We start from the raw sequence: 27,289 nt of genomic DNA on the forward strand, positions 1-27,289 counted from the left end.
GAAACATTTTACTACCATCTAGCGCAATTTTCATTTTCATTAACATTTTAATTATCTTGATAAACAACACATATATACGCCCTCGATCTTCTCCGGGACCACAAATAATTTGTACAGATGAGACAACTGAAAAGAGAACTGCACTGCATTTATCACAACAATGACGACTGAAAATCATCACGCGTTTGCAAGTTTGTTTGCGGCATACAACACACCTATTGTTATAAATTAACACCTTCAGTCTTTTGTGAGAAAAGGTTTGGCTCCTTATAATAAAATTTCGTTGTAAGTTGCCCTTGACATGTCACATTTTCCATTGCAGATTGCAAAAATGGGGTGTTAAAAGTGACTTTTTTTTCTCAACTGGCAATCGGCAATGCAAGTTGCAAGAAAACCAACACGGTGTAGTAACATGGCCAACAGTGTCAATATTTTGCGCTGAACTATTTATTTATTTGTTTACTTTTTGGTTATTTATCTTTTACAGTTCCCGTCGGAAGCGGTCTTCCAAAAACCTGGTATTTTCAAAGGATAGGGTTTATATTCTCCCGGGTTATCCAAAGCAGTTGTCTGACGATCCTCTCATAGCGCAGTTGGCTTTTTACTTACGCTCTCCCCAAGGGCTCTCAGATAGTACTGTTCGTAAAGAAGACCTTAAGGCCATCGTGGAGAGTAACGTGTCGAGTATTGAAAGGTCGATAAATGGCACCGTCTTAAGCGTCCAGCCCTTGTTCTCCGCCACAGATACTCCAGAAGAAAGCGAGGAAGAATCAAAACCATCGACAGCCATTATCATAGGAACTTGTGTTGGTGTTGTATTGCTGGTTATTATAATCGTTGCTGTTGTGTTGGCTTGCAAGAGACATAACAGGTGAGAAACACTGAACACAAACGACTGTTATCCTTCCTATTTATTACTTAAATTTAATACAGCCAAACCGTGCTTAAACGGTTCTCTGTCAAGCGTTCATTCATCAAATTCCCAGAATCTCTTCTTATTTTTACTGCAAATTAGATCTTTTTAGAGTGGTCACCTCTTTTAAGCAGACGCGCCCAGTGTTTAGACTTCCCCATTGGCTAGCTATAGTTTTGTTGTATTTATTGTATTTCATTAAACGATAACCTAATGAGATTAATGCATTATTAGTTAAATTTTGCCATTTTTAGGCCGAATTTCAAAACACCTGTGTTAAACGGCCGCCGCCCCTTCAATTCTTTTAGACGGTGAGATCTGAGCACAAGAAACGAAGGGCTCTGGGGACTCAAAATTTTTGAATTTATTACTACCTTTTTTTGATTGGCTGTTTGAAAACAATAAAATCTAAACGAAAGTCGAAATGTTCGCGTGGATTTACTAGCACGAAATATGAACAACCGTGAACATGGAAGATTCGCGACTTTTTCCAGGATTTTGAGGGGCGGTCATTCAACCACTTGTGACGTCATCAATTTTAACCTCAGCGGGTTCTTGTGATGCCACCATGGTGCTAACTAGCAAATATTCCGCAATTAAGCTTCAGGTTTTTATGAAGAAACGATAGAAACCGAGAGCGAACCGCCTAATGGTTTAGCATAACCCAAAGACAGGAAAAGGTCAATGAAAATGGTTTATTTAAAGTTTTGGTTTGTGAATTTGGCAATTTTACTTGCGCGCGCTCCAAGGGCAGTCTATCGAGAATTAGTATAATTTCCATAGGTGAATTCAATTCTGATTGGTCGAGAAGCTCGGACTATGGCGCCATATTCACCGCGCTAGGCGGTGAATATTGCATCTGAAGGTTTGGCTACTAAGCCATGCCACGTTTGCCATCCAAGCCAGTGAACATGGCGGCATTTGCTGAATGAAAATTTCTCTCATTTAAAAGAAATAACTCCAAATCCTGGATATTTGAAACATTGGGAATTTTGCAAAATTACTACCAGGGCTTTTGGACAGAAAATATTTTCAGGAGATGGTTTTCAAGGCATTAGAATTGATCTTAAACATGGTGGTTTTGGACATCGCACAAGGACGTGTACTCAGTCAGATCTACTGTCAAAACATTATTTAGTTCTCTTCTCACTGGAGCTAGTCGTGAGGATTCACACAATTGCTCAGGAGTCACCAACGATTAAACAAAGGTACTGGATATCTATCTTCTTCGTAGTGTTTGTTTTGTTCCGTTTTATTGCTAAAACTTGAGTGCAAATTATGATTTCAATCGATAAATTAAACTGGTTTACACGTATGCAAGCGAGCACTTGTGTTTGTTGTTGTTGTGTTTTCTATTGTTATTTTGTAGTTTTTGATATTCACCTCTGAAAATTATACTAAAACAATTATTCGCCTCAGGCTCAGTGATTATTGTTGAATAATCCCCTCGACTTCGTCTCGGCGATTATTCAACAATAATCACTTCGCCTTCGGCGAATAATTGTTAATTAGACAGCGTTTGCGTAGCTAATTAGATTGCGAGTTTTCCAAATAGTGGCTCACTAGGTTCTGCTAATCAACAATTATCCTGCGGAATCGCGCGGGATATCGCCTGATACTTAGCCGACGAGGCTGTAGGCCGAGTTGGCTGAAATCAGACGATATTCCGCAAGATTGAGCAGGATAATTGCTTTATTTTTCAACAAATTTTCAACGAAACACATTTTGCAGATAGAAAAACTGTTATTTATAATGCAGCGCTTTACAAGATTTCGGACGAATCTTCGCAGCCTACGTATATCGCAGGATATCTGTTATGTACGGATGACAGATAACGTTAACATTTTGACCATATATGGGCAGCGTGCGCATGTGTTGAATAATAATTAACAATATATATATATATATGGCTTTTTTTGTTCTATACACAGGTGCCTCGGTTTTCGTTGCATTGCCGAAAAACCAAAGTTGAGCAGTGGCTCGCTCAGTTTCAGGGCGGACAACAACGTTGGTCACAGTAACCCAGTATTTGGCGGAGATGTCTTGACGTTACATAGGAGATCTTCACCAGAAGAGGAGACAGAGGGGGGCCAAGCTGAGGGCCAGGAACACCAAGAAACTGGACAGGGTAAACGAACGTGCTCTTAGATATGTATACAGCTAATTCGAGAAAGGTTGTCGAAAAAAAATCACAAATTGCACGCGACAAGACCGAAAGGTGGTCTGCGTATTCACTTTAATTTTGCATATTGGCCTTCAGGAAATGTACAAGTTTGTATTTTTGCACGTGAAGGTTTTGTGTTTCCTCTCAGGAGGCCTTTTACCGTAGCTTTACTTTTACTATCGCACGTCTTTGAGTTTTGAAATTTCTTCTAAAATCCAGAGTATCTAAAACTGAGTACCTTGTTTCCACATGTCTGAAGAGAAAAAAACGTGCAAATTCGCGTTTGTCATGTTGCCATCTTATTAGTATTCAGTACATGCAGTTGCCCTCTACCTCTACCCATACAACCATTTAGTATTGTCGCGTGCACTTTTGTGCTTTTGTTCCGACAACCTTTTTCGTAATAACTGTATAAGGAAAAGAACATCCCTATACAATAGGCTGCAAAAATTGGAATCGGTTGTAAAGCGCATTAGAGGGTCGTCATATCTAAGGTATGTTAATCACAATTATTAGTTGTTTTCAGACAAAAGCACCTACTCCTATTGTTGACTTATAGACCCTATGCAAATACGGCTGCCGTTAAGTTTTTAAAAGGTAAAGCAATTTTTTTACTTTACCTTAATGATCAATTCAAAGTAAATAATTGTATAGAATGTTAAGGTGATACTGTTATCTACTTGAAAGTTACAGCGATATTTCAAAACGTGAAAACGAGGGTAGACAGGGCAGGATGACTTTTTCTCTACAAATCTCTTAAATTTCAATGAATCACAAATTCGCAGCACTTTAACCAAAAACACTGAAACTTCTTAGTGTAGAATTTGCGTACTATTTTCAAGTGTCGCCATCAGCGTTTCAAGAAACTTGACCAAACACCAGAATTCAATGGCAGTCATTTTCGCATAAGATCTATTCAAAGTAAAGAATACTATTTATAACTTAAAGGGGAAAACAAAACTGTTTTGATGTTTTGATGATTTGTTTTGCGCTGTGTGATGTTCGCAAGGAGCGGGTTAGTGTATTTTGTACGGCGTCCACAACGCACGAAGAAAAACCTCTAAAGAAACGGCAAGGACATTTTACGAAGGGTTGAACCAACGACAGGAACATGGTCAATGTGGGCAAAGTTTCTCAGCAGAACTGAATTCCAGTTAAGTTGTTAGGAAATGTTTAGGAATGCCATGTTTTCAAGAATGAGACGCGCATTGTTTTATTCAAACAGAATAATCAAGCAGAAGAAAATTTTACCTTCGACAATATGCAGCGAGAAATTCATCTAAGCCTAGCAAATTGCTGATGTCGATTCTGTTTTTCCTGAATTTTATATTTCCAAAATGAACTTAGAAACAAGAGAAGGCGTTTTAATTTCAAAAGACTGAAAATTTTAGGAAGAGTAAACCTAAGCAATGTTTGGGCTGTACATATGGCTTACATTGTTTTGTATTTGGTTGTTTTAAAAACTGTATTGTTGGAAATGTAAAGGGGCTTGATTTGGTCAGGAAAAGGTAAGTGGTAGCCTAAAACATGTTTTTATGAGAGGTTTAACAAAATATACAGAAACATCCCACGTTTGTGGTAATCGAGGGATTTATAAAGATAAATCCCTGAAAGGCGGGAATTTTTACAGACAAATTAATATTAATGAAGGGAGGGATTTATACAGATAAATTAATAATCATAAATTCAATTCATAAGCCCCTCTCTTCCCTGCTACATTATCAAGCCCTCCCTGGATTTTCAGTTAGTTAATATTCATCAGGGCTGTAAGTTAAATAAAGGTTGTTGAATAACAAAAAAAAATGTTTCAATCATGAATACATTTAAATCCGAGTCATCTCATCTAAACTTCATCTCATCTCATCTCATCTTATCTTATCTTGTCTTATATTTTTATCTTACAGATAGCAGAGACGAGAAGGATCCAGTTTATAGTGAAATACCGGATATCTTACCGCACACTTATGAGGAACTAGATTCTGCAGACATTAAATTTAATGTTTTTTATGGAGGACGTAAAATTTCAGACCCTTCCCGTTTCAGCAACAGCCATTACCAGGAACTAGATAATGCAAATGGGAAATTAAATTATCTTTATGCCAGACGTAGTTATCCAGACCATACCTACGAAAATGCGGACGCTCAGGTGTAAATCGGTTCGCTCAAGAATGAAAAGGCGTCCTCAGCCTACTCGTCGCAGCAAAGCAAACCCCAGAGCGTGGTTATCACTTGGGTTATTTTAGAACTAGTTTTAACAGTGTGCTGTAAATGCTTTCCTTCAATGAAATCCCACAGAAAAACTAAGAAAAACGAGAAACTATTACTTGTTACAAAATTACGAATTCCCGTCCTAATAGAGAGTGACTAAAGCGCAGGAAGACAAACACTGATAGTTGAAGTCAGAGCTTTTCGATAAGTTGGATCACTTGTGTACTAAACGCGCAGTCGAAACACCGTTCCAATATGGAATATTTTCACGTTATTCGATGGTTTAACATATAACACGCGCGGATATTTTGCGAGTTGCGTAGTATTATTCCACTAATTTTTCCACTTTGTTTTGGCCAATAATCCGTAAGTTTGTACGCCCGTATTTTTGCTCTGTTCTACTGTGTAATAACGTGGCATATTTTGCGCGTTCTTTTGCCCTAATATGGTAAAATGGCGCAACAGTGGACTAATAAGGAATTTTATGCTTTCTAAAGCGAAGTATTATATGTACTTTGCAATATATACTTTTAGTATTCAATAACTATTCGTGATTAATAGGTACGAGTATTTTGTTAAATTTAAGATTTAAATTTTGTAAATGATTGGTTTGACTTTGCTGGAATTTGGACTCATCCTCGGTGTAAGAACCTGTGAAAGTCACTAGTGACGTAAACAAAGAACGAACAACACAAAGAACTTCGAAACAATGAAGAGCAGGAAAACAATAGCTCCAAAACAAAGAAAAAATTCACAGCTTCTTACATACACCGAGGTTAATCCAGAATTTGGAAATATCAAAGGTTCTTTTAATTAGTGGTAAAGTTGGGGCGTTCGAGTAATCGGGAATTTTGAGAAATCGACGGTTTCCGCTGTATCAAAGTTCAGCATATGACATTGCGTAAAAACGTTATTATAAGAGTTTGCATGGGAATATCAACGGTAATACCCGCCCAGGGGAAAATTATCCCTTCTCCCACCGGTTGCGCAGATAATTGGAACCAAATGGCCGGGTCGCTAAGCTTTTCTTGCAAACGGTTTGCGCACGGAACACACGGTCAACGCATCTTTCGATGGCTCTCGATGGAAAAGCCTAATGTGACATTTTCAAGCTAAAATTGCTCCTTGGTGGTTGTTTTTATCTGATGAAGAAAAGCAATGGTTAGATCGATCACAGGTGCCCTAGGCGAAATCTCGGGGCAATCGAAGCCTTTTGGATGAGTTTATGGCTTGATTCTTTCAGTCAATCTGCTGGGCTTCGGCACTCGAGTGCCCTACCTTGAAATCCTTAAACCCACTGAAATCGCTTTGAAACGCCTCCAAATGGCATAGAAAAACACGTTATACACAGATCAAGGCAGGTAAATCGATTTTAGATCCCTATTTTGAACTATTCTTAACGATTGTCATACTCCCATACAAACTCTTAATAACGTTATTAGGCAATGTCATATGTTGACGGCTCTTTTAGGAGCTTGGGCTACATATGCATGTGGCTGTACATGTTTGTATTATCTCTGAGATCAGTCAAGTTAGCTTTGCATACTAGCCGGGTAAAAGTCAGTCTTGCAAAATGCAACGCAGCAAATGCTGCATTGCCAGTTGCCAAAAAGATGCTTGTGTAACACACCATTTTTGTATCCACCAATTCAAAAAAATGTTGCGATGAAAGTTTTAAGAATACATTATCATATATACCTGCATGTAGCCCACAATTAACTGACTCAGAGCTGTGCAAAAAGTAGCGTGGTAGGTGAGATTTTTTTTTATCTTGCATAATTACGTAAGGGTAAGTATTATATGTAGTTGTTCGATACTATTTTGCTTTAATAAAAAATGAACCACAAAACAAAGGTTTAGAGTCACTAGTTATTTTTTTTTACTTAGACTTTCACCAGTCTTGTTCTCTGTCTTGACATTCGCTCCACACCTGCATGCGTTCGCATAAAATACGGCTGTTTTGCAGTCTAGTTTCTTATTTTGTGCTTGGTATTCGGCTCCTCAGCTCTCTCCACGAATGCAACTGCTTTGGTGAAATATACTGTGGGGGTATACCGGATTACAATCTTCACGTCGTTTTGTCATACTACGCGTCCACTCCAGGCGATTTCTCGAGTGCTGCGTAATGGAAGAAGTTTTGATTGGTTATTGAGGGGTAATGCCAATCAATGTCAATCCATCATGAAAGTGGTGGAGGTCATCTCGTAATGCAATAGTTAAGACAGGAAGTGAATACGGAGCGTGGAAATTTTCTTGATCTCCGGATTATAGCTAGCGTTGTATAGCGGATGTTATAAACCGAACTAAGCTTATAGAAAGAACGACAAGAGAATCGCGCTGAAAAGGACTTGATCGAAAAAATGAAGTATTACAAATGAAGACAGAGCTCAAGCCAACTTTTTTATGCTTATTATTCTGTGCCGGTATCACTTCGGTATCACTACCTCACTCCGGAGGCAGATTTCCACATTGTTTTTTTAAATTAATGCTCGAGGGATTCGAGACTTTTACAAGCGTAATTCAATCTTCATTTGGATTGAAAAACAAAACAAAAACAAAAAACAGATATCGTATTCCTGCAAGAAACGTACAGCACGCCTGAAGTAGTTAACGAATGGAGATTCCAGTACATAGGACAACTGTCACGGCTCCAACCACAGTAGAGGAGTTCTTGTACTGATTAACGAAGGTCTTCAATTTGAACTAAAAAGCCTAAGACAAGACGTCGACGGCCGCTTTGTCGCTATAGAAGCTTTTATTCAAGAATCGCCTTTCTTACTGCTCAACTTGTGTGCCTACAAAATCCTCTGAGCAATGTAGCTTCTTTGATAGTATTTAATCTATTCTGGAAGAAATAAATACGGACGCCAGCTATCAAATCAGCGCCAAATCGTCAGCTAAAAAAAATAAAGCGAAACTTATGCTTGCACACGATGAAGTCGATATATCTCTTCTCTTAGTTCCTTGCCCCCTGGTGGGGGATAGGGCCGGACATCAATGCTCGCCATCTGTCCCTATTCTTGGCCACAGCTGCTGCTGCAGCCCACGATGTTAGTCCCAGCTCAGCGCGTTCCTTCTCCACCGTTCTCCGCCATGTTTCCCTTGGCTGTCCTCTGCTTCTTTTCCCGCTTGGTGCCCAGGATAATGCCACGTTTGGGATTCGGTTTGGTGCCATACGCAGAACATGACCTATCCACTTCCATCGCCTTCGTCGTACTTGTGAACTGATCTTTTCGATTCCTGCTCTTCTCCGAATTTCATCATTAGACACACGCATGGGCCAATGGACTTTCAAGATTCTCCTTAGGCATTTGTGAAGGAAGGTGTCAAGCCTTTTTTCGTCCGCTTTTGTCATTCTCCAAGTCTCACATCCATATAACAGGACTAGCTTTACCTAACCTACTCCGAATGTCCAGATCGGCACCACCCAAGTTGTAAACAGTGGCCCCTAGATAGACAAAGCTGTCTGTATCCTCTACATCAGTGCCGTTTATCTTCATAGGATCTTGTCTTCTTGCATTGAGTCTGAGCACCTTCGTTTTATCGATGTTTATCTTCAAACCCGTACCTTCACTGTTGCTCCCCAGTCTTTCTAACTTCGTTTGTGCTTGCGCCCATGTGCTGGAAATGAGCGCAATGTCATCGGCATAGTCTAAGTCTTCAAACTGTCTCATCATCTTCCATCGAATCCCCGTATTACCTTGCTCTGTAGTCCTACACATAATCCAATCTATTACCAACAGGAAGAGAAACCCTGACATTACACAACCTTGTTTTACACCTGCTTTCACGGTAAACCAATCCGATTTGCCTGCTCCATCGATCACTGCACACTTGGTGTTGCTGTAAAACAGTTTGATCATTCTAATGAACTTTGATGGTATTCCATAAGACTGCATTATCCTCCACAGTGTTTCGCGGTGGACACTATCAAATGCTTTCTCATAATCTACAAAACAGGTATACAGACTTGCATTCCATGTAGTCGATATATGGCGACTTCAAAACCCCGATAGCAAACAGCTCACGTGGCTCCAAAATAACCCTCTATTTACACCCTTAAACAAGAAGTTCCGCTATAAAAGGGATGGCACCTCCCACATTTCGCACTTCTCGGGCGCGAAATGCAAATTTGTACTGTTTGCGTTCGTGGCACGTTGTGGTGCCGAGCATCCTTCAAGCTGAACGTACTTTGAAATCTCATGAAACCAAGATATATTATTGACAAATATATGAAAAAAAACTTCCTAACGTTTTGCAGAATATTCCTAGCGAAAATGAAACACATTTCATTAGTAACATTTGTAGAAAATACAGAGGTTGTTTGCCATGTTGTTTACGCTTTGATGATTGACTGACAACTGGGCGTGAGAATGGCCAAGCCCCTTTTATACTTTTATTTCGGCGTTAAAATTATTTGAAAGATTATGAAATGTGTATTTTCGCTTAAATTATCGGCTATTTTGGCCCCCAAAAATATTTTAAGTAGGATGCGGCCAAAAGGCTCATCACATGACCTTTTTGACGTCAGGTTTTTTGCAAAATTTTAAGATGGCGGACTCATTTTTTTAAGGTAGAATACAATACACGCCTCTCAAACAAATATTAAACGAAATGATTCATTAGGTGTCTCTGTCTCGTGCTTAATATATTATGTCTAAGAATTTTAGTGGCGACAGATCTTCTTATGACATGAATGAATTGAATTGTGTCCCACAAATACGGCGTCTACATACTGAGCTTTATAAATTTGCACGGACCTGAGACTTTGATTATTTTTTATCCTCTATGATATTAAGAATTCACAGCTTCTGTTGTGGATTTGTCCCGAATTATTTTTTTGATGGCGTGACAGTGAAAACAAGCAATATTGAAACATTGCTCCATCTTGACCTCAGGCTATATGTAATAAAAAAATTAATGATAAAACGAATTTTCTCAAACTTCACTTATGGCTATATTGTTTTTCAGTTTAATCCTTCGTCCAATTTCTATTTCCCTTTGTTCCTGTTCATGATTGCAATCCGTTTTTATCCAAGCCATTCGCGGTCAAAGACGTTTGTTAACAGGTTTTATTACTCTAGAACACCATATTTTTATTAAAAAATGGACCTTTGTTTTCAGGTTTCCTACGACACAAATATGAATTTTAGCTGCTTAAAAATCTGGTAAAATCCGTGACGAAACTTCCTTTAAGGAAACAATCCACTCGTGCAACTCGCTCAGTAAAACATAAAAAAAGACAAATTGTCCAGAGCAAACCAAAAATTATATTTGAATGTTTTTACTATATTAAATACAGTAGGTCGTATAGTGTGATCGTCCGGGTGAGAGTAGTTCTGAGAAGAACTCTTGTTGTTAACTGACGTTTCGACAACCTAAGCGGTAGTCATCTTCAGAGTCAAGTGTAAAGTTGTTGTCAGTCGATGATGTTATAAGTCTGGTCCGTATTAGTTCATGCAGAAAATTGAAACTTCTCCAACAATGAATTTACTATACCGCCAAAATGTTCACCTTGTATTAGCTTAAAGGATCTGAAGTCGATGGATTCTGGCCGATGAAACATTTTTTGAGGTAACTCAAGCTGCTTCAAAAGCCGATTACGACTAGTTCCGCCGTATCAACAAGCGTGAGAAATCTGTAACTAGTTGCAGTTGCTTCGATGCTGCTCGCAACACGATTAAAAATTGGATTTAAAACATTTTTGGAGATAATATAATTATGCACGCATCTACATTCGGTGGAATGTGTATGCGTGTCTTTCCGCAGCCATTCGCCCCTGATACGTCACCGAAACGAGTATTGATGTCATACGATTCCGCGAATTCCCAGGAAAAAGGCGTACAGGAACGAGGCAATATTTGACACTAAACAAAGTTATTGATTCATTCAGGGCTAGTTAAAAATTCACCCATCAAAGGGCAAAAACATGATTATTTCTGTTTACCCACTAAAAAAGATTTTGAAATTCTTTATTTACATGGCATGTTTTTGAAGGCTCGATGTCACGGAAACACCCATGCATTAAAAGAAAAAAAAAAGAACGAATCGACTAGGTAGACCTGCAAACAGCGTGCGATGTGTCTCAAGAAAGCTCGCGCACACAAGTTACAAAAACACAAATGTTTGTTATTGCATGAAATGCAATTAAACATTTTATTGATTTCGTTTTAAACAGCACCAAGCACCCAGCATTATAATTACACGTGTCTAAGTAATACCACTTATACTGATACAATGAACGTAAAACGTTCGTTCTCGAGGTGCTAAAGGTGTTAAACAGTTAAAATGTTAACGCTTACGTTTATTTTTAAGCGTAATTGAGACTTCAAAGTCAAGGCATTGCTGCTAAAAAATGTCAACAATGACAACAACTTCCGCTATGTTTTTCGTCGTTATCTTCTTCCGAGAAATACGGAGAAAATACCCTTCGCTATAACATGTCAATAGATTTTAACTAGCTACACAGACCGGCTTGTCACAGCATTAAAATATAACTTTACGCTAAGTTCACATTTTTAAAACTGACCTTTATGCCACCTTTACACTCAAGTTTAAAGTCAGATAAAGAGACTTATTTACTCTAACCTCATGTCAAATTTACACACGGTAGCGTAAAGGTCGGCTTAACCACCTTTAGCAACAGTTATTTCATAGCTTTAAGTTGGATAACCAGCTTTACTTCAGATTTAAACAACTTAAATGTTACGTAAATGGCTATTTTCATGTGTTTATCACATCACGTAGCTTTTTCCTAGTTACCCTTTTATTAATTAGTTACTACTACTTTGGCATCTGCGCGCGACAGCAAAAGTTATACCACCCGAATACAGCGTTGATCACACTCTTTTTCTCTTCTTTTCATTTCTTTATCTCCTTTTTTACCCCCCATCCCGGGTGGTAAAGGTAGAGCTTAAAGAAAGAATTGGAGAAACTATGTTCATCTCTCTCTATGGCAAAAAATGCTGTAGTTTACCTTGAATACTATGATCTATCAATGATATGAAAAAGCAAGCACCCTTAGTGAAATCAATTATTTTTCGACAATCCGGTAAGAAGTAGATAAGTGACAAGTCCCAAACTAACTGAAGTGAAATTCTTAACAATGCTTACTCACAGAAGGTCAGTTTTGCGATGCTAAAAGTTTGGTTCTAGAGACCAGTCAGCATCTACTGTTGTAGTAAGGGAAGACCGGAGCTGGAGATATGCAGGTGAAGCAAGTTATTTTAACAAACTGAATCGTCCTTTTTAAGCTTACTAAAAAAAGCCGTATAGAAATGTAAAAAAGCAGGTTAACTCAGACAAAATCTTTACCATTAGCTCGCAAGTTTAGAATAATGTTTAGAATAATATGATTGCATTTCCCGGTCTTAACCCTATCCAGACGGGGGGGGGGGGGGGGGGGGGCGGAAAGTGCCCGCGCCGACTTTGAACGCTTATAACTTTTTCAAGATTCTACCAAACGCTGCCAAACTTTGCGAGTTTATCTAAAATTTATCTGGAAATAATATGGTAGGATAGGTTGTTGTGTCAGGAACTTGAAGTCACCATGGCAACGGCATTTTGACAGGCATGTTTTCCCAAATTTGTAATTTTCGTGTTTCTATTAATGAAAAATAACTTTAATGTAATTATTTTCACCTTTTCACGGTTATTAAGCACAAAAAGGTTGGTTTTGAGTACTTTGCGGTAATTTTGGGCGGTTTTCTGAAGTTTTTGGAAAAATTTTGAAATCCAAGATGGCGGCTATTTTCACATCATGATGTCATTGTCACGTGATGTGACGCCATCATCCCACGTGACGTATACCAAAAGATAGTTTTTTGGACATACTATATATCGTTTAAGTGTCATTGTGATTGCTTAAATATTCTGGAAGTTACGAAGGTGGGGCGGAATCCGCCCCCGTCCGTTCTGAAATGATCCAAAAAAGCCCGGTCTGAATACGGTTAATGCTTCACAATAATACGTTTACTTGCATTTTTCCAAGACAGCTGACTAGTTAGAGTACGTTAAATGATACGTACGACGTTTTTCAACAAACTAAAGAAAAGTAATAAAAAGTAGTTTACTGCATATCTCAAGCTCGAGTAACCCTGAAGTTTGTCCAGTCCAGTCATTAGAGACATTTAGCTACAGTTTTTTACTTTAACGGCAAATCGCAAACGGCAGTTTTAGGTTAGTTTGTTTGACTTTTGAGGTATCTTGAACTCTACTGGTTTAGCTAGACGTCTTCAGCCTCGAGCAAATTAGCGAAAAAAACAAGTTTACTGAAAAGAAGAGACGACTTGCCGAGGCGGCACGAAGAAAAGCACACAAACTACTCGTCAAGATTTACAACAAAACCAATATTTGTATTTTTGTCTTTCACAATAAAAGCAGTTCTCTCAAAAAACTGCACTGTTTTGTTACGGTAACTGTGAAAGAAGTAGTTTACATCTACATCTACATTTTATTAAGTCGGTAAAAAAAATTCTTACGATATCACACCGACTTAACGCTTGCATCCTTCTTGAAATTCCGTCCATCCGTTCCACTGGATGTGTTTTTTTTTTGTGAATTATATGGTGAGATTCCGATAATTTACTTGCGAGCTTTCCGCCGCCATTTTAGATTCGCTAACTATGCAAGTGCTTATTTTTCAATAAAAGACAAAATGCCCAATCTGTACTCTTTCAACTTTGAATTTTTTTCTGTATCTAGACAACTGACTACTTCACATATCTATAGCGTCAATACGCGAGATAACTAAAAACAAAAGCGAAGGAACCTTAGGGGGAATCACCAACGTGAAAAGCTACCTCTTGCTATGGAAAACGTGCGCTGAAAACTTAAAACGTGACCTGGCCTGGCCTGGCCTGATCAAGTGATTACTAGACGTTTGTGGTTTGACGTTTTTAGTTGAAAACCTAAAGCTAAATGTCCCTATTGAACACGCTTTCTCTACGGGAAACCTCGGAGATTTTCCGCCAAGCAAGCAACGCACATCACAAACATGGTCAAGAAGAAGGTAGGACTGGAGCCTAGAGGGATAGGAGAAAAAAAAAGCAAAGGTAAGATGTCAACACATGGTTGATAAAAACAAAAACACTAAACTCAACCGGGACGCAATCCCTTTTTATAAATGTAAATTTAATTAAATCTTCAAAACATAAGCCAATTTAAGATTTTGCAATTTTGCAATCCGTATACTTACCACTATTATCCAGGCCATTTTCGTGCGTCTCCTCTTGTTTCCCTTGCACCAGGTAGAGTGGGCCCTGGACCAAAGAGTACACGTCAGTCACGTGATCATCCACTGAACGCCTTGCTAGGCCACTTGATGGACAGTTGTTTTTACACTGGGAGTCTGGGTCGGTTGCGTTGCATACAATCACATGACAGTGAACAAACACGAATGGATGATCGGAAATGAACCTGAAGGCTTTCAGGCTAAACCGCTGTGCACTGACTGAAGGCGCTAAATGGTACTCCACAGTTTCGTCGCTGGGGCATCTAAAAAGAGAAAAACAGTTTCAGGCTTTATTCCCATCTGTGCAAGCAGACCTGTTTAGTTATGGTATACTTCGCACATACCAATGTTATAGCATTGCGCCCTATACCGTTGCCACAAAAACTCTTTACTTGATTAGTTTTCTAGAAAAAAGTTTTTTACACATTTATTTTAACAATTTTCTGATGGCATTCGCTTTCACTGGGCATCAAAATGCAAAAACTGCGAGAGGTTGAAATGTCAAGCTTCACGTTAGCTCTGCAACAACTATCAACTTCGCCTCCCTAACTTCTCCCGTTTTGATTGGCCAGTTGAAGGAGAATTTATCAAAAGATGTCAAAAGGTTGACAAAAACAAATCAAAAACTTCGCTAAGTGGCAACGATGTGGCGATTTGTTTTATTGTATTTGTTTCTATGACTTAACAACTTCTTTCAATATTGTTTCGCGCTATAAACTTGTAGAAGTGCAATTGCAATTACAAATATATGACCTTTAAGGAACACATATAACACTGTCACGAAGTCGTTAACCTGCTCAACAACATAAAAACATTTATTTACCCTTTTGTGATAAACTCGTACTTCAAAGGATTTTTACGATCCCTTGTGGGTGTAGCATAACATCGATCGGAGATTATTGACAGCTGCTTGTCACTTGACGTCACTGATACCTCAAAGAAAAGAAGTAAGCTCAGCTCCACAACAACAGGAAAATCATCATTTGTGTAAGGATTCACGAAGCTCTTGTTAGGAAACATATTTAGAGAGAGTGTAAAGTTTCCTTTGCCTTCATCGCTGAGCACAAGTTTTCTGTTGCTTGGCTCCCACCCAAACGAAGACACCACGCCGTACTTGGAATAAGAACAGCTGAACTGTATCTCTATTTCATGCACCCTTGCCACATTATCAGACACGGAGATTTCCAAGACTGTGTTGGAGTAAACGATAGCTGTAGGTGAGTGTCTGCGTGTAGTCTTACAGCCGGCCAGCGGAGTTGTTAGCGAAAAGTGAGCATTCGTTTCTTCAGCTTTGCATGTGGTGTCCCGGAGCCGAAGATGTTCACGGTCAATACCACGGAGGAGGGACTTGGGAATGATGATGGTCATATTGTCCCTGTTGCACTGGACTTCAACGCCTGTAGCTAAAGAAATGCGACAACATACACACAAAATTAAAAAGCGACGAAATCTCACAGTGTGCAACTTCTTAAAAGACTTTAGAGTTTCAGTTCTAAAGATGTAATTTGTTCGACAAATGGAAACATTAGCATTATTGAGAACGCAGAGCAAAGTTTTGAGAAAAGCGTGGAAATGTTTTCGTATTAAAATGAAAAGAAAAATGAAGTGATTCTGTGTTTTTTCTTAGACACCTTTTAGTCAGTTTTGAAGGGGTGCATTGTCTGCGAATGGAAACCTTTCAATTTTTGCTAAATGCTATTTGTTCCGAAACACAAGTTGGTGTATTTGAAAAAAATGTTTCATGGTTTAAAATCGATAATCATTTACTTAATTGTCGAGCTCTGATAATAATGAACATCTATAGTCTATTAATCACTTATGTTACGTCACAGATTGCTTGGTAACTAATTACTACATTATCACTGTACAGTCCAGTCTTGTCGACAAAAACTAAGTCCGTCTGATCAAGTGTCAGTGAAATATCTCTGAAAGTCGAAATGCGACCGGCGACCGATTCAATTGCTGTTCAGCTACCGATAAAAGCTTAACGGCAACGTAAATGACAATTTTTTGTGTAAGTAAATTCGTGCATGACACCGAATGTACGCGTGTATGGTTTCAATATAATCATTGATCATCGTGATGATAAAAATGTGCAAGTAAAAGAAAGCAGTTGGATAATACATCTCTCATTATAATTCGATGTTTACTTTTGACTAGCTTGGGCTCGTGCTGCAGTTTGTAATTTGCGAAGCGTTGCTTGGTACAGCAGATAAAAAAAACAAAGGCCTAATGTTCGATGTAATGATACATACCTGATTGAAGAATCGTTGACCCATGAAAGGCATATACCATGAACAATGCGACCAAAATTTTTACTAGAAAATCGGAAAAAGTACTCTCTGTCTGTGACAGAATAAACATGGTTAAAAGACATGTTGCATAATTAAGGCCTCGATTATCATTACGTATACTAAGGTTACCAATGCTGCCTACCCAGAATCCCATTCGGTCGTATCGTTCATGGTTTATGTTTTTCACAGGGTCTACGTTTTCGTCAATAAGGTGTATATATAAAGCATTGAAGCTATCATTCTTAAACTCATTAATAATTTATCAAGTTAAAACAAAGAAAATCATTACCGTAAGGGAGGTTTGGTCACCCGGTCTTAATTAGCATAGATTTGTACGATTTATTTCTCCGTTTACTCCGAAGCTTTTGTTTCGATTGAGAAGATATATCAATCACTCGAGACAGTGTTTTATCGGCTATCCAAACACCTCGAATTTTGTCAAAAATACTACTCAAGAATACAGGAAAATGTTTAAAATCATTCATTTTGCGCGAGTAAACAACGGCTATACAAAAAATATCCACCATCATTTAGATCCGTTTGTATAATATTGCATATAGATTTTCTGTTATGTTTTTTTTTTTTTTGTGGAAGGTCAAGAAGGTTTTCCATAGTTAATGATGGTGTTTGTTCTTTTCACCCCACGTCTGGTCTAGAATGGCTGACTGCTCTGTCAATGGATTATGACTAACTTTTGTTCCACTTGATTCATTTTCCCCCGAGTTATCGCAAGCATTTTCGTTTTCGGCACAACGATACGTATTATTTTCTTTTTGCGGGAACTTTTTTGCGGATTATCGAGAAACCCTCAAAAAATCGCAAAAATATAGAACCCGCAGTAAATAAGTGCCACATGGTATAAATTTTGACTATCTTGGTATGAAATAGGGTGTGGTTTATACACTCAGGTCAGCAAGCAGCTTTAATTCTTGGAAAAAGCTACTTTTGTGATCGTCATTACTAACCTCTTGAGAAGTGCGATTTTACAACGTTATAAATTTAATGCCCTTCTAAAATGCAGTTGATGGGTAGGGTTTGGTCTGAAATAGAGTGATAATGTTTGAGTCAGGTCTGAAAGAGGGTATAGAAAATCGTATATTTTTGTTCAAAATGAGGTATGGATTTTAGGATGAGCGCTGCACACCGTTCGCCCAGTTTTTCGAAAAGTACCCCCTGGGGTTCTTTGAGGCCAATCGCATACGACAAAAAATGTTTGACGGATTTAACGAACGGGTCAGAACTGAAGCTTATGAATTCCAAGTGCATACCTGGTAACTGTCTGGAACTGTCATACGCTACCAGGCCATCAATGAACGGACTGATCTTAACAGTGCTCAAAACTGTTCCATTGGCACTGGTGGCGTTGAATTTGTAAATCCGATGAGTAGCCCAATCAGAGACGTATAAAAAAGAAGAGAGGAAAGTCACTCCATAAAAGTTGAAGCCAGGTTGCTGAAAAAGTAATTTTCTGTTGTTGCCATGGTAGTCGACTGACTCTACTCTGTCCAACACCGGATCAACCCAGAAGATAAGTTTGTTTCGTCTGTCAAGGTCAATACTCCATGGCCAATGTAGATTTGAGGTTACCATGACAACGCGTTGGGTGCCTGATAAAGTGGCTTTCTCTATCTTTGCATTTTGTCCCCGTTCCGTCCAGAACATTAACCTGTTGAGTGAGAAACATTGCATCAGCTAAAACAAGGGCAAGAGACTCGAAATATTCAGAAAGCTTATAACAATAACAATAGAGACGCGCTCTGTTTAAATTAAATGACATCTTTAACTGACCAACATGTTAGTTTCTGCTAGCTATTTCTAACATTAAGAAACAACAAACTGCCACCTTCAATGTACTGAAACTGAGTTTAATCCTTGTTCGCAAAGTTTTAATTAAAAAGCCAACTGAGTATCAATTACACCATAAATTCGCCTTCCTTCATCATCTGTGCTACCAGCCAGGACAATTCATGTATTTGGTTTTACAAATATTTATATACTCCCGTATAATTATTGCGCATGTCATTACGGTGAGGAAAATTGCAATTTTGATAATAAATGCGGGCCTTCTGTGATGCTTATAACTACAGAGATGGTTCAATATGATTTGGAATAAATACATAGTGAAGTTTCTGTTTTTATGATGCCGCTTTTGAAATGCTTGAAGTGTTGTAGTAAGATATCTTTACCATGTGCATGTTTTGCTCTTCAAAAAAATAATGGCTTCATGAAGGAACGGACTGCACACCTCTAGTAGAGTTTTCTAACTTTAAAATACAAACAACATCGCCATAATTTCAGCTCAAGTGACTGTTGACATTTTGTAATTGGAAAAAACGAACACGATTACAAGGCAGACTTGTCGTATAGGTCTACACTGTGACGTTTCAGGCTTTAAATATTTTAGGGTGAGTTCAACAGAACGATTTTTCCGCCTTTGAAAAAATCTCCGCGTGGGTTCTTGGGTGTGTTCTGAGGTGTAGAGCTGCATCACTGGTCAAATTTCGCACACGAGAAACATTGTCAACTGTTTTGCAAGTTGTAAGATCATAGTATCTTGGAACCAGACCCAGTCGTCCAATCCACCCCCCACCCCCCACCCCCATCCCCTTTCCCTGCTGCTTAGGTCTCTTTTTTAATCCTTTTACACGTGACAGGGTACTAAAAAGCTGCTGTGTATACAAGTTGCTGGTTGTACACTTACCCGTTGTTAGAATCAAGAGCAATTCCCCTTGGCCCATTAAGGCTTAAAGAGATCAGAATTTGTGCGTTATTTCCCTCCAAGTCCGATAAAGATATCGTTTTAGTAAATACATCAGTCCAGTACAATTGCGATGACCTCCATTCTACTGCCAGTCCGTAACACCGCAATATATTTTTGTGGAGTACTGTGATATTTGTTCCGTCGATGTTAGCTCGTTTGATGTTCTTTTCTATAAAGTCACTCCAAAATATGTAGCCCTGGATGAAATGGATGTCTATGGGCATGGCTCTTGATAAATTCGAGATGATCGGAAAACTTGTAGCGTTGTTGTAATCCAAAGCTACTATTTCTGTTCGGGTTGAGACCAAAAGACATGGAGAGTTGCACGGGACGTCCAAAGCTGAAAAGATAAAGGAAAGAAATCAGAAAGAATTCAGACTGAAGAATTGACGAGCTGAATTATTCAACTATTACTTCCATTGACTGTGTTAGGTATAAGGTTGTTAGGTAAGGTTAAAAACATAGTCCAAAATAATTATGAATCCTTCGAAGATTACCCGGCTCCTTTCAAAGATTCCAGGAACGTGTTAGTCCTTACAGTTTCACGATACCAGCAATATTATCGATAGTCTCATATCTCTGTATTAAAAAAAGAAACAAACAAATATATGACGTAATTCGACCCCAAGCAAACAGAGAAGACGAAATTTTGGTCTTAGCTGTTGGTTTAGCAATTGTTTTATTATATACACTATCTTAAAAGTGGACGCTAATAAGAAGAGCTCGACAAAGTTTCCTTTTCTTCTTATAAGAAGTAACTATTTCTTTTGCAAATATAATCCGACACAAAGACATAAGTAAAAATAATAAAATAAACACTCATTTTAACATTACGCATTAGCCCCCTTTGGGGAAGAGTGGCCTTCTATTTGTCAAGGCATTGTTAGCGGGGAGGGGCTTAACAGAGGGGACTTATTTCCAACCAAACATCAGTGAGGGTTTTACATTCAAAGAGAAGACATTAAACATATAGAAACTGTGCCCAGTTTTATCATTTGGCGTATTAAGAAAGACTCCCCGAGTCTCGAATTAAATAACTCATAATTTAAAAACCTTGGCAGTAGAAGAGGAGAAATTCCACTCCAAACGCTTAAATGCGCAAATATTACACTTTTCGGGCGAGGCAGAAGACATGAGGAGAACGAACATGTATGCAGGTAAATACAGAAAGCACGAAAGCGTGAAAGCATGGAAACATGAATGTCATATATTTGTTACTGTATCCTCGGTTACTCAGCTACACCTTGTTGTCTGATCACGGAGTAGCTACAAATTGTTCGTGGGCGGTGTTCGTAGTGCTTCTGCGACACGTCCCTGCAACATTTCCTAATTTGTGTTCATGTCGTTGTACATGTCGTTGTCAGCGCCTTTAGAAATGTTTCCGCAAAATTAGCATTGTCTACAAACCAGACGTGCTTAAAAATTTAACACTTGCTTGCATTTTTTGATTCTTAGTAAAGTGAAATTTAGCACCAAGAGTTCCTTTTCAAAAACCAGAAAGTCTGCAAAGAGTGTAAAATGCACCGCGCTTAATGGTCTTAAAAAATCAATTAAGCTCAAGAGTGTAGTATGTAATACTCGCGATGCAGTACTCCTTGCGTGAAAAAACAAAACGTTCTTTCACACGTCAAACAAATTATGTATGCCGTACGTGGGATGAGGTTTCCCTGCACGTACAAGCCATAGGCTCATCGAAGCGTGCTTTTACTCATATATGAAACGTGCTCCTTGTCTTCTTTTATCTTAATTAAATAAAGTTATGTCTTCACCATCGCTGGACGATAAAAAGAAAACTGCTAACCCAGCACGATTAACAAACACAGGAAACTAACACGAGTTTCATTATAAAGCATGATAAAAAAATCACTTGCGAAATCAAGCAGTGTTTAAATGAAAAGAAGCGTATCATGAAATCCACAAACAATGTGGAAATTGAATATCTCAAAATTTATTATGCATACACTCCGTGTAATAGCTGCAGAAAACGAATTAAAACTCAAGTTGAATCGAAGTTGAACTAAAGCTAAAAAACTATTTAAAAACTTTTGCAAACTCTTAGTTACTATCATTTAAAGTCAAAAGCGTTTAGCAGTCAAAAAGTGCACTGATTTCTACAAATTTTGACAGATATTGGCAGAACTAGTTGTGACAGCTTTCGACAGAATTTTGAACGTTCTCAATATTTTAGACCCTTCGCTCACTTCCACATCATTGTTGCAAGCCATTTTTTTCTTGTTCAACGTACATATATATAAACATAAAATAAACCGATAGGGTACATGAAGAGCGTACTACATGAAAGCAGACTTTCCAAGGCCGTCATCACGTCTAACTTTTAGGCCCTCGCCTTGATGTGAAATGGATAAATCATTCAATGTCCTTATCACGTCGATAATGTACATCCAAACTCTTACTTAATCTTTGCAAAGTTAAGATTGACTAAAAAAATCTATAAATATAACATACCTTCGACAAGGTAAAGCGAAACGCACAGTAAAAGAAAGACCTTCATCTCTATCTCTCTGTTAAAATCACATGTACAATATTCGGTACTTCCTTATTCACCGTTGACTTACTCAACCAAACTGTACGCGTTAGAGTCGCACATAGTGTTATCATTATTGGGAAGCAGAGCATGACGAATTAAAGGACGAATGAAATTGGCGAGAAGAGCGAAAAAAAAACACAAGCAAACAAACAAAAACACTAAAAGACGTGCGCGTGCGATATGCTCCTACCTAGATGCGCTCGGTTTGCTTTACTCGCCGATTTTTCAGTTATTATTTTTTTGCAAAAAAAAAAAAAAAAAAAAAAAACCCTCTTAGCTGTCGTGTGTGGGATTATGCGGTCTGTCAGTGAGTCATTTAGTGAGTTATATATGTATCTTATACCAATCAGTTTAGGGATACTATCAATAAACAATCAAATTGCCGCTTGTAAAGGTACATCGTATGTAAGGATATTTGTTCTACTTAGAAGAGTAAAACAGGAGGAGGTATTCATGTATTGGCCTTATACCGCCATACCAGGCGGTGGATTTTGTGTAGGTTAGGCCAAGGAATTAAATTTGAATGTCTGAAATTACGTAATGTCATTTTGCTTACAACGCACACGCCGTCAGCAACAGCCCCAAATTGTTAGTCAAGCGTTCGTTTCTGATCGTCCTCTGAAACAACGTTTAGTGCGGCAAATTCACGCTCTGAACGATTCAACCGAGCCGCGCGTGATTGGAGTCGCGCACAAGGTTATGATTATTACGAAGTGAAGCGTGACGAATTAGCCTGCGAACAGGCCACCTAGTGGGGTATAAACAAAACACGGAAAGACAAGGCCATGCGAGGTGTTCCTACCCAGACCGCACTCAACTCGCAGCGTTCCAATTTTTTCTCTCTATACCGTACCCCACTGTTCCATAGTTAGATCGCATGCAAGGGACGCATAGACATATCATAGCACGAATTGGAGTCCTTAGCTAAAGCCTCTGCTTCAGAAAAATAGAGTCTAAAATTGTCTTGAATCAATAAACTATAAAAACACTTTATCAAGGAATACAACGAAGCATGCCTTATTATAATATTTATTCTGTCGCAGAGGACCATTTATTTTGTCCGATTTCCTGGCAAACATTTGGGTCGCATCGTATATGGTTTATGTTAGTGGTCAACGTTTCTTCAATCAGGTGTATACTTCATAACTTTAGGGCAAGTAACCTTGCCTTAATCCGCAAATACGACACAAGTTTGTCCCTAAATATTTTTTTTTTCTTGGATAATACAATAAATGCAACATGTTTTTCTCAAGTTTTACATCCAAACAAACAAGACCAGTGAGCTCGACAAGACGAAGTTAATGCCGAAAAGACAAGCAAACAAAATGTCATATAATGTAGCTGACGAGACAGCTCCACAAACAAACTAATTATTCCAATTCTGTAACTGTTTTTGCTTCTCTTGCTTCTGGGGAGCTAACAAACGTTGGGCACGTGTCAGAACTGCCTTCGTCAAGGGATGCTTTGTGAGCGACTATTTGCCTGGAATGTGGTGGATCCATGACTAACAAGAACAGACACTGGGAAGCTGTGTTGGCTGAGGACATCAAGACTGTAGGTAGAGAGCAACGTTGAAATAAGAAGCCAAAAAACTCGAAGATGATGAAGGGTGTCCCATGCCGTCCATCTGTTTTAGATGTAAAGTTATTTGTCGTCGTATTGGCAGCTTTATCGGCAAGAACAACCAGGAAGGGACTCCGCAGGAAAAAGATATCGCCTCATTACCATAACTGATACATGAAATTCTGGAGACTTTCCAAATCGACGAGTTGAAAACATCTGAAAAAGAAATATAGAAAACAAGGGAGCAAACAAAACAATATATTGACGAGGAAAAGCAAGAAACAACCTTAAAAGCCCTTAACATTTCACACATATTTATACTCCTGACACCCCACTCACACCCTCATACCAGCGAATATCGGTACATTTCCTAATTAAAAATGTAAAACCAATGAAAGCACATATATTTTCTAATTCCACAGTCAAACGAAGGAAAATACATTTTCGAGTGCTTTCATAGCTTCTTCTTATTTGCCGCAATGGACTCAATCAGTGGAAGATTACAAGGTAGCCACTTACCTTTATCCTCGCCTCGTATTGATATGATACGGTTACCTTGGCAACTTCTCCGACAACATCTTCCATTACTTACCACCAGGGATTGCCATTTTCACTCTACGCGATCTGGACTGGGGCCCAGCTGTAGGTGAATTTGAATGTCACTGCAAACTGATCTTCAAAATACAATCAGTACAATGATCTTCACAGCTAAACATAGTTATAATAAATGGGTCAACCTGCACATAAGACGGGAAATGTGGTGAAAATAAAAATATACGCAATTTTAGAGATCAATGTTATTTATGTAGAATGTTCATTGTTACCATAGCAATACCAACTGAAAGGCTTGTAGAAGAACAATTCCAAAACATTTACGTTACAGTAAACATAACGAAGAGCAGACTGGTAAACATCTATCGACAACTCCAGAATGTTTTTAGTTAGCCAACAAATTACTGACTGAATATGAAACATTTATTCGCAGAAGCAATACATCGACACAAAATTTGTCACAAACAGTTGTTACCTTCTAATATCAATGTCATTGATAAAAACGAGGTAACAACAGTTAGTTTACCGTTACTGTGTCTCATTTCAGTGTAAACCGCGAAATAGAGATCCAGTGACGTCTTAGTTGAAGAGACGATCGTAGACCGATTTAATATCTTTCTACGATCTCCAATCGATTGATCCATGCATCTTTAGGATACATAAGATCGACCGTTTAGCCACAAAGAATGATGCAACGATTGTAGATCGACTATCGCGATCAGAAATCGAGGCAAAAGAGAAAATTTATTGACGATGTTGTATCTTGAGCAGCAATGATTCAAGATCGCCAAATGATATAGGGTGACTTGATGTTTCAAATGAGCAACAGTTCAACGCCAAAAAAGTTTAAAACCAATCAAATATCGAAACGGAGACATCTGATTGACATACGAGTCATCAAAAATGTAAACTAAATCACACAGTTTTTTTAGACAATTGAAAGAGAATAAAGTCAATGACAGATGCAAGCTATTTAGAGAGTCCAGTGGTTATTTTGCAGGTATCGCAGCCTGATCCTTCGCGTCTTGCAATTTTCACATAAGAGACGACTGGGGACGAGACAGTATCGCAGCTTCATAATTACCAACAACAAACCACAAATAATGAACCAGGTTAATTTTTATGACCTGGTACATAAAGCTCAATTGGACAAACTGTTTCTAATTACCTGTGCAGACAAACAAAATATACCTGTACAGACGAGGTCATTTTCACTCCAAGTTCCATTTTCTGTACATCTTCTAACAGTTGAACCAGACGCTTCTGATCCTTCCTTACAAGAAAACCTGCACACTGTGTCATATAACATCTCTGTTGTATTACATCCCAAGAGCTCACCATTGGTCGGTGGCAATAACGTTCTGCAAGTGACAGCTGAATAGGAAATAAATCAATGGTTTGGGTCACTTTAACTGTTCAGCGCCTTCCGTCACTGATCTTGCACAGTTGTTTTGTAGAATTTCGTATAAAAGAATTCAATATATTTGAGCATCGTCCAGGGTTGAAAAACGTTAAAGGAGAAGTTCACACCAGAATGGCCATTTATTTTCTTTACGCGAATAAAAAGTTTATACAAAGATACGTTATTCACCAAAATTTCAGCATCCAACGTGCGCTATAACCCTACAAAATCTTTCCCAAAACAAAGAGTTCCGACTATTAAAATTTCCCGCCAAACTTCAGGCTGAGTTCTTTGACGTCACGCACACATTACCAGCTCCAAGATGGCGGCGTTCAGTTGTCGAGTTTTGGGAAAGATTTTTTAGGGTTATAGCCAACGTTGAAGGCTGAAATTCTGGTGAATAACCTGTCTTTGTGTAAACTTTTTATTGGCGTAAAGAAAATAGATGGCCATTCTGGAGTGAACTTCTCCTTTAAAACACACTTTCTTCCGCAAGTATTTTTGAAGACGTTTCTCTGTAATAAATACAAGCTTACCTTCGCATCGAGGCTGCGTGCCGGTCCATGATCCATCACTGTTACACCGTCTAATGTCTGGACCAATCAAATTGTAGCCTCGTCTACAGGCGAATTCACATGCGTCACCTGGCAAACGGGTGCATGCTGCCTTCATTCTTATATTTGGAGCAAGTTGAAGGGGTTCACACAGGATTTCTTTTAAAATACAATAACAAAATAAATAACAAAAAAATGAATTACCATGTGTCAAGTTCACAACTTCAAGACCCAAAGCTCTGTCAAGCCTTTCGGCCTCAGTATACTCGATAAGAATGGCTTACAAAAACAACAACGACAACAACAACAACAACAACAACAACAACAACAACAAGGTTTATGTGAAGTGCAAAATTACTAGTTACTACTTGAACAATAAATAAATTAAAAATACATAAAGTTGCTGGTCACCCAAAATAACTAAAAAGCTAAACTAGTTGGGTGACCACCGTTACTTTATAAATTTAAAGTAAATATAAGCTAAGAAAAGAGGCATTTTACATTTTACATTTTACACACTTAGTTAAGGAGGTAGATTACAGAACAAATGATTCTCTAGCATGCATGTACAATAAAAAAGATAATAGTAAAAAACGAAAAAATGCCAGAAATGCAAGAATATAGCAATTAGTAGAAAAACTTAATAGAAATTAATGCAATGCAAGGATAACTCTCTTTTAAATGAGTAAGGAGTGGATTGAACAATGGATTGTAGAATTTCGCTACAATCGTTTTTCTACGTACGTACTTTCACAAGAAAACTCTACTCCGTTCCATTGTCCATTCTCTTGACATCTTCGTACGCTTGAACCGCTGACTTTATAGCCTTCAACACACGAGAACCTACAGACTGTGTCATACGGGTACTTTGTTGCATTCGCAGTGCAGTCATGTCGCACGCTATTGGACGGTAAAGGCAGAGCTGGACAAGTGACAACTAAATCAGAAAACAAATTAAGAATAAAACAACATAACTGTCGGAGTTTTGTTTTGAGTTTAAATAAAACTTGCTGAAAGTAATTAGTTAGGAAGAGTTTTTTTTAGCTGGACTAGTACTGTCCGTGAATTAATGTAATCACGTCTATTAACTATCAGAAC

The 27,289-nt window shown here is 38.4% G+C and overlaps 4 protein-coding genes across 5 annotated transcripts in view; 1 reads left to right on the top strand and 3 right to left on the bottom strand.

Moving 5' to 3' along the window:
* Positions 1 to 7,118, top strand: part of LOC144628967 (complement receptor type 2-like) — a 218,013-nt gene extending 210,895 nt beyond the window's left edge. For both annotated transcript variants that reach the window (XM_078487100.1, XM_078487101.1), the window contains 3 exons: positions 488 to 871; positions 2,845 to 3,041; positions 4,982 to 7,118. In XM_078487100.1, the coding sequence (XP_078343226.1) occupies positions 488 to 871; positions 2,845 to 3,041; positions 4,982 to 5,229 (829 nt within the window). In that variant the 3' untranslated portion in view covers positions 5,230 to 7,118. The remainder of the gene's footprint in view (positions 1 to 487; positions 872 to 2,844; positions 3,042 to 4,981) is intronic.
* Positions 1 to 19,616, bottom strand: part of LOC144628981 (CUB and sushi domain-containing protein 3-like) — a 732,439-nt gene extending 712,823 nt beyond the window's left edge. Inside the window, exons 1-2 of the mRNA XM_078487119.1 lie at positions 19,513 to 19,616; positions 18,080 to 18,477 (exon numbers count right to left, since the gene is read on the bottom strand). Of these exons, the coding sequence (XP_078343245.1) occupies positions 18,080 to 18,473 (394 nt within the window). The 5' untranslated portion in view covers positions 18,474 to 18,477; positions 19,513 to 19,616. The remainder of the gene's footprint in view (positions 1 to 18,079; positions 18,478 to 19,512) is intronic.
* Positions 13,284 to 27,289, bottom strand: part of LOC144629129 (ZP domain-containing protein-like) — a 51,191-nt gene continuing 37,185 nt past the window's right edge. Inside the window, exons 2-4 of the mRNA XM_078487328.1 lie at positions 15,341 to 15,920; positions 14,482 to 14,780; positions 13,284 to 14,308 (exon numbers count right to left, since the gene is read on the bottom strand). Coding sequence (XP_078343454.1) covers positions 14,229 to 14,308; positions 14,482 to 14,780; positions 15,341 to 15,885 — 924 coding nt within the window. The 5' untranslated portion in view covers positions 15,886 to 15,920 and the 3' untranslated portion in view covers positions 13,284 to 14,228. The remainder of the gene's footprint in view (positions 14,309 to 14,481; positions 14,781 to 15,340; positions 15,921 to 27,289) is intronic.
* LOC144628977 (uncharacterized) overlaps positions 23,171 to 27,289 on the bottom strand; it is a 77,655-nt gene continuing 73,536 nt past the window's right edge. Inside the window, exons 9-12 of the mRNA XM_078487114.1 lie at positions 26,940 to 27,128; positions 26,174 to 26,350; positions 25,427 to 25,609; positions 23,171 to 24,352 (exon numbers count right to left, since the gene is read on the bottom strand). Of these exons, the coding sequence (XP_078343240.1) occupies positions 24,294 to 24,352; positions 25,427 to 25,609; positions 26,174 to 26,350; positions 26,940 to 27,128 (608 nt within the window). The 3' untranslated portion in view covers positions 23,171 to 24,293. The remainder of the gene's footprint in view (positions 24,353 to 25,426; positions 25,610 to 26,173; positions 26,351 to 26,939; positions 27,129 to 27,289) is intronic.

The sequence above is a fragment of the Oculina patagonica genome, chromosome 10 (genome assembly GCF_052425735.1).
Source record: "Oculina patagonica isolate OP01 chromosome 10, crgOcupat, whole genome shotgun sequence".
Lineage (NCBI taxonomy): Eukaryota > Metazoa > Cnidaria > Anthozoa > Scleractinia > Oculinidae > Oculina > Oculina patagonica.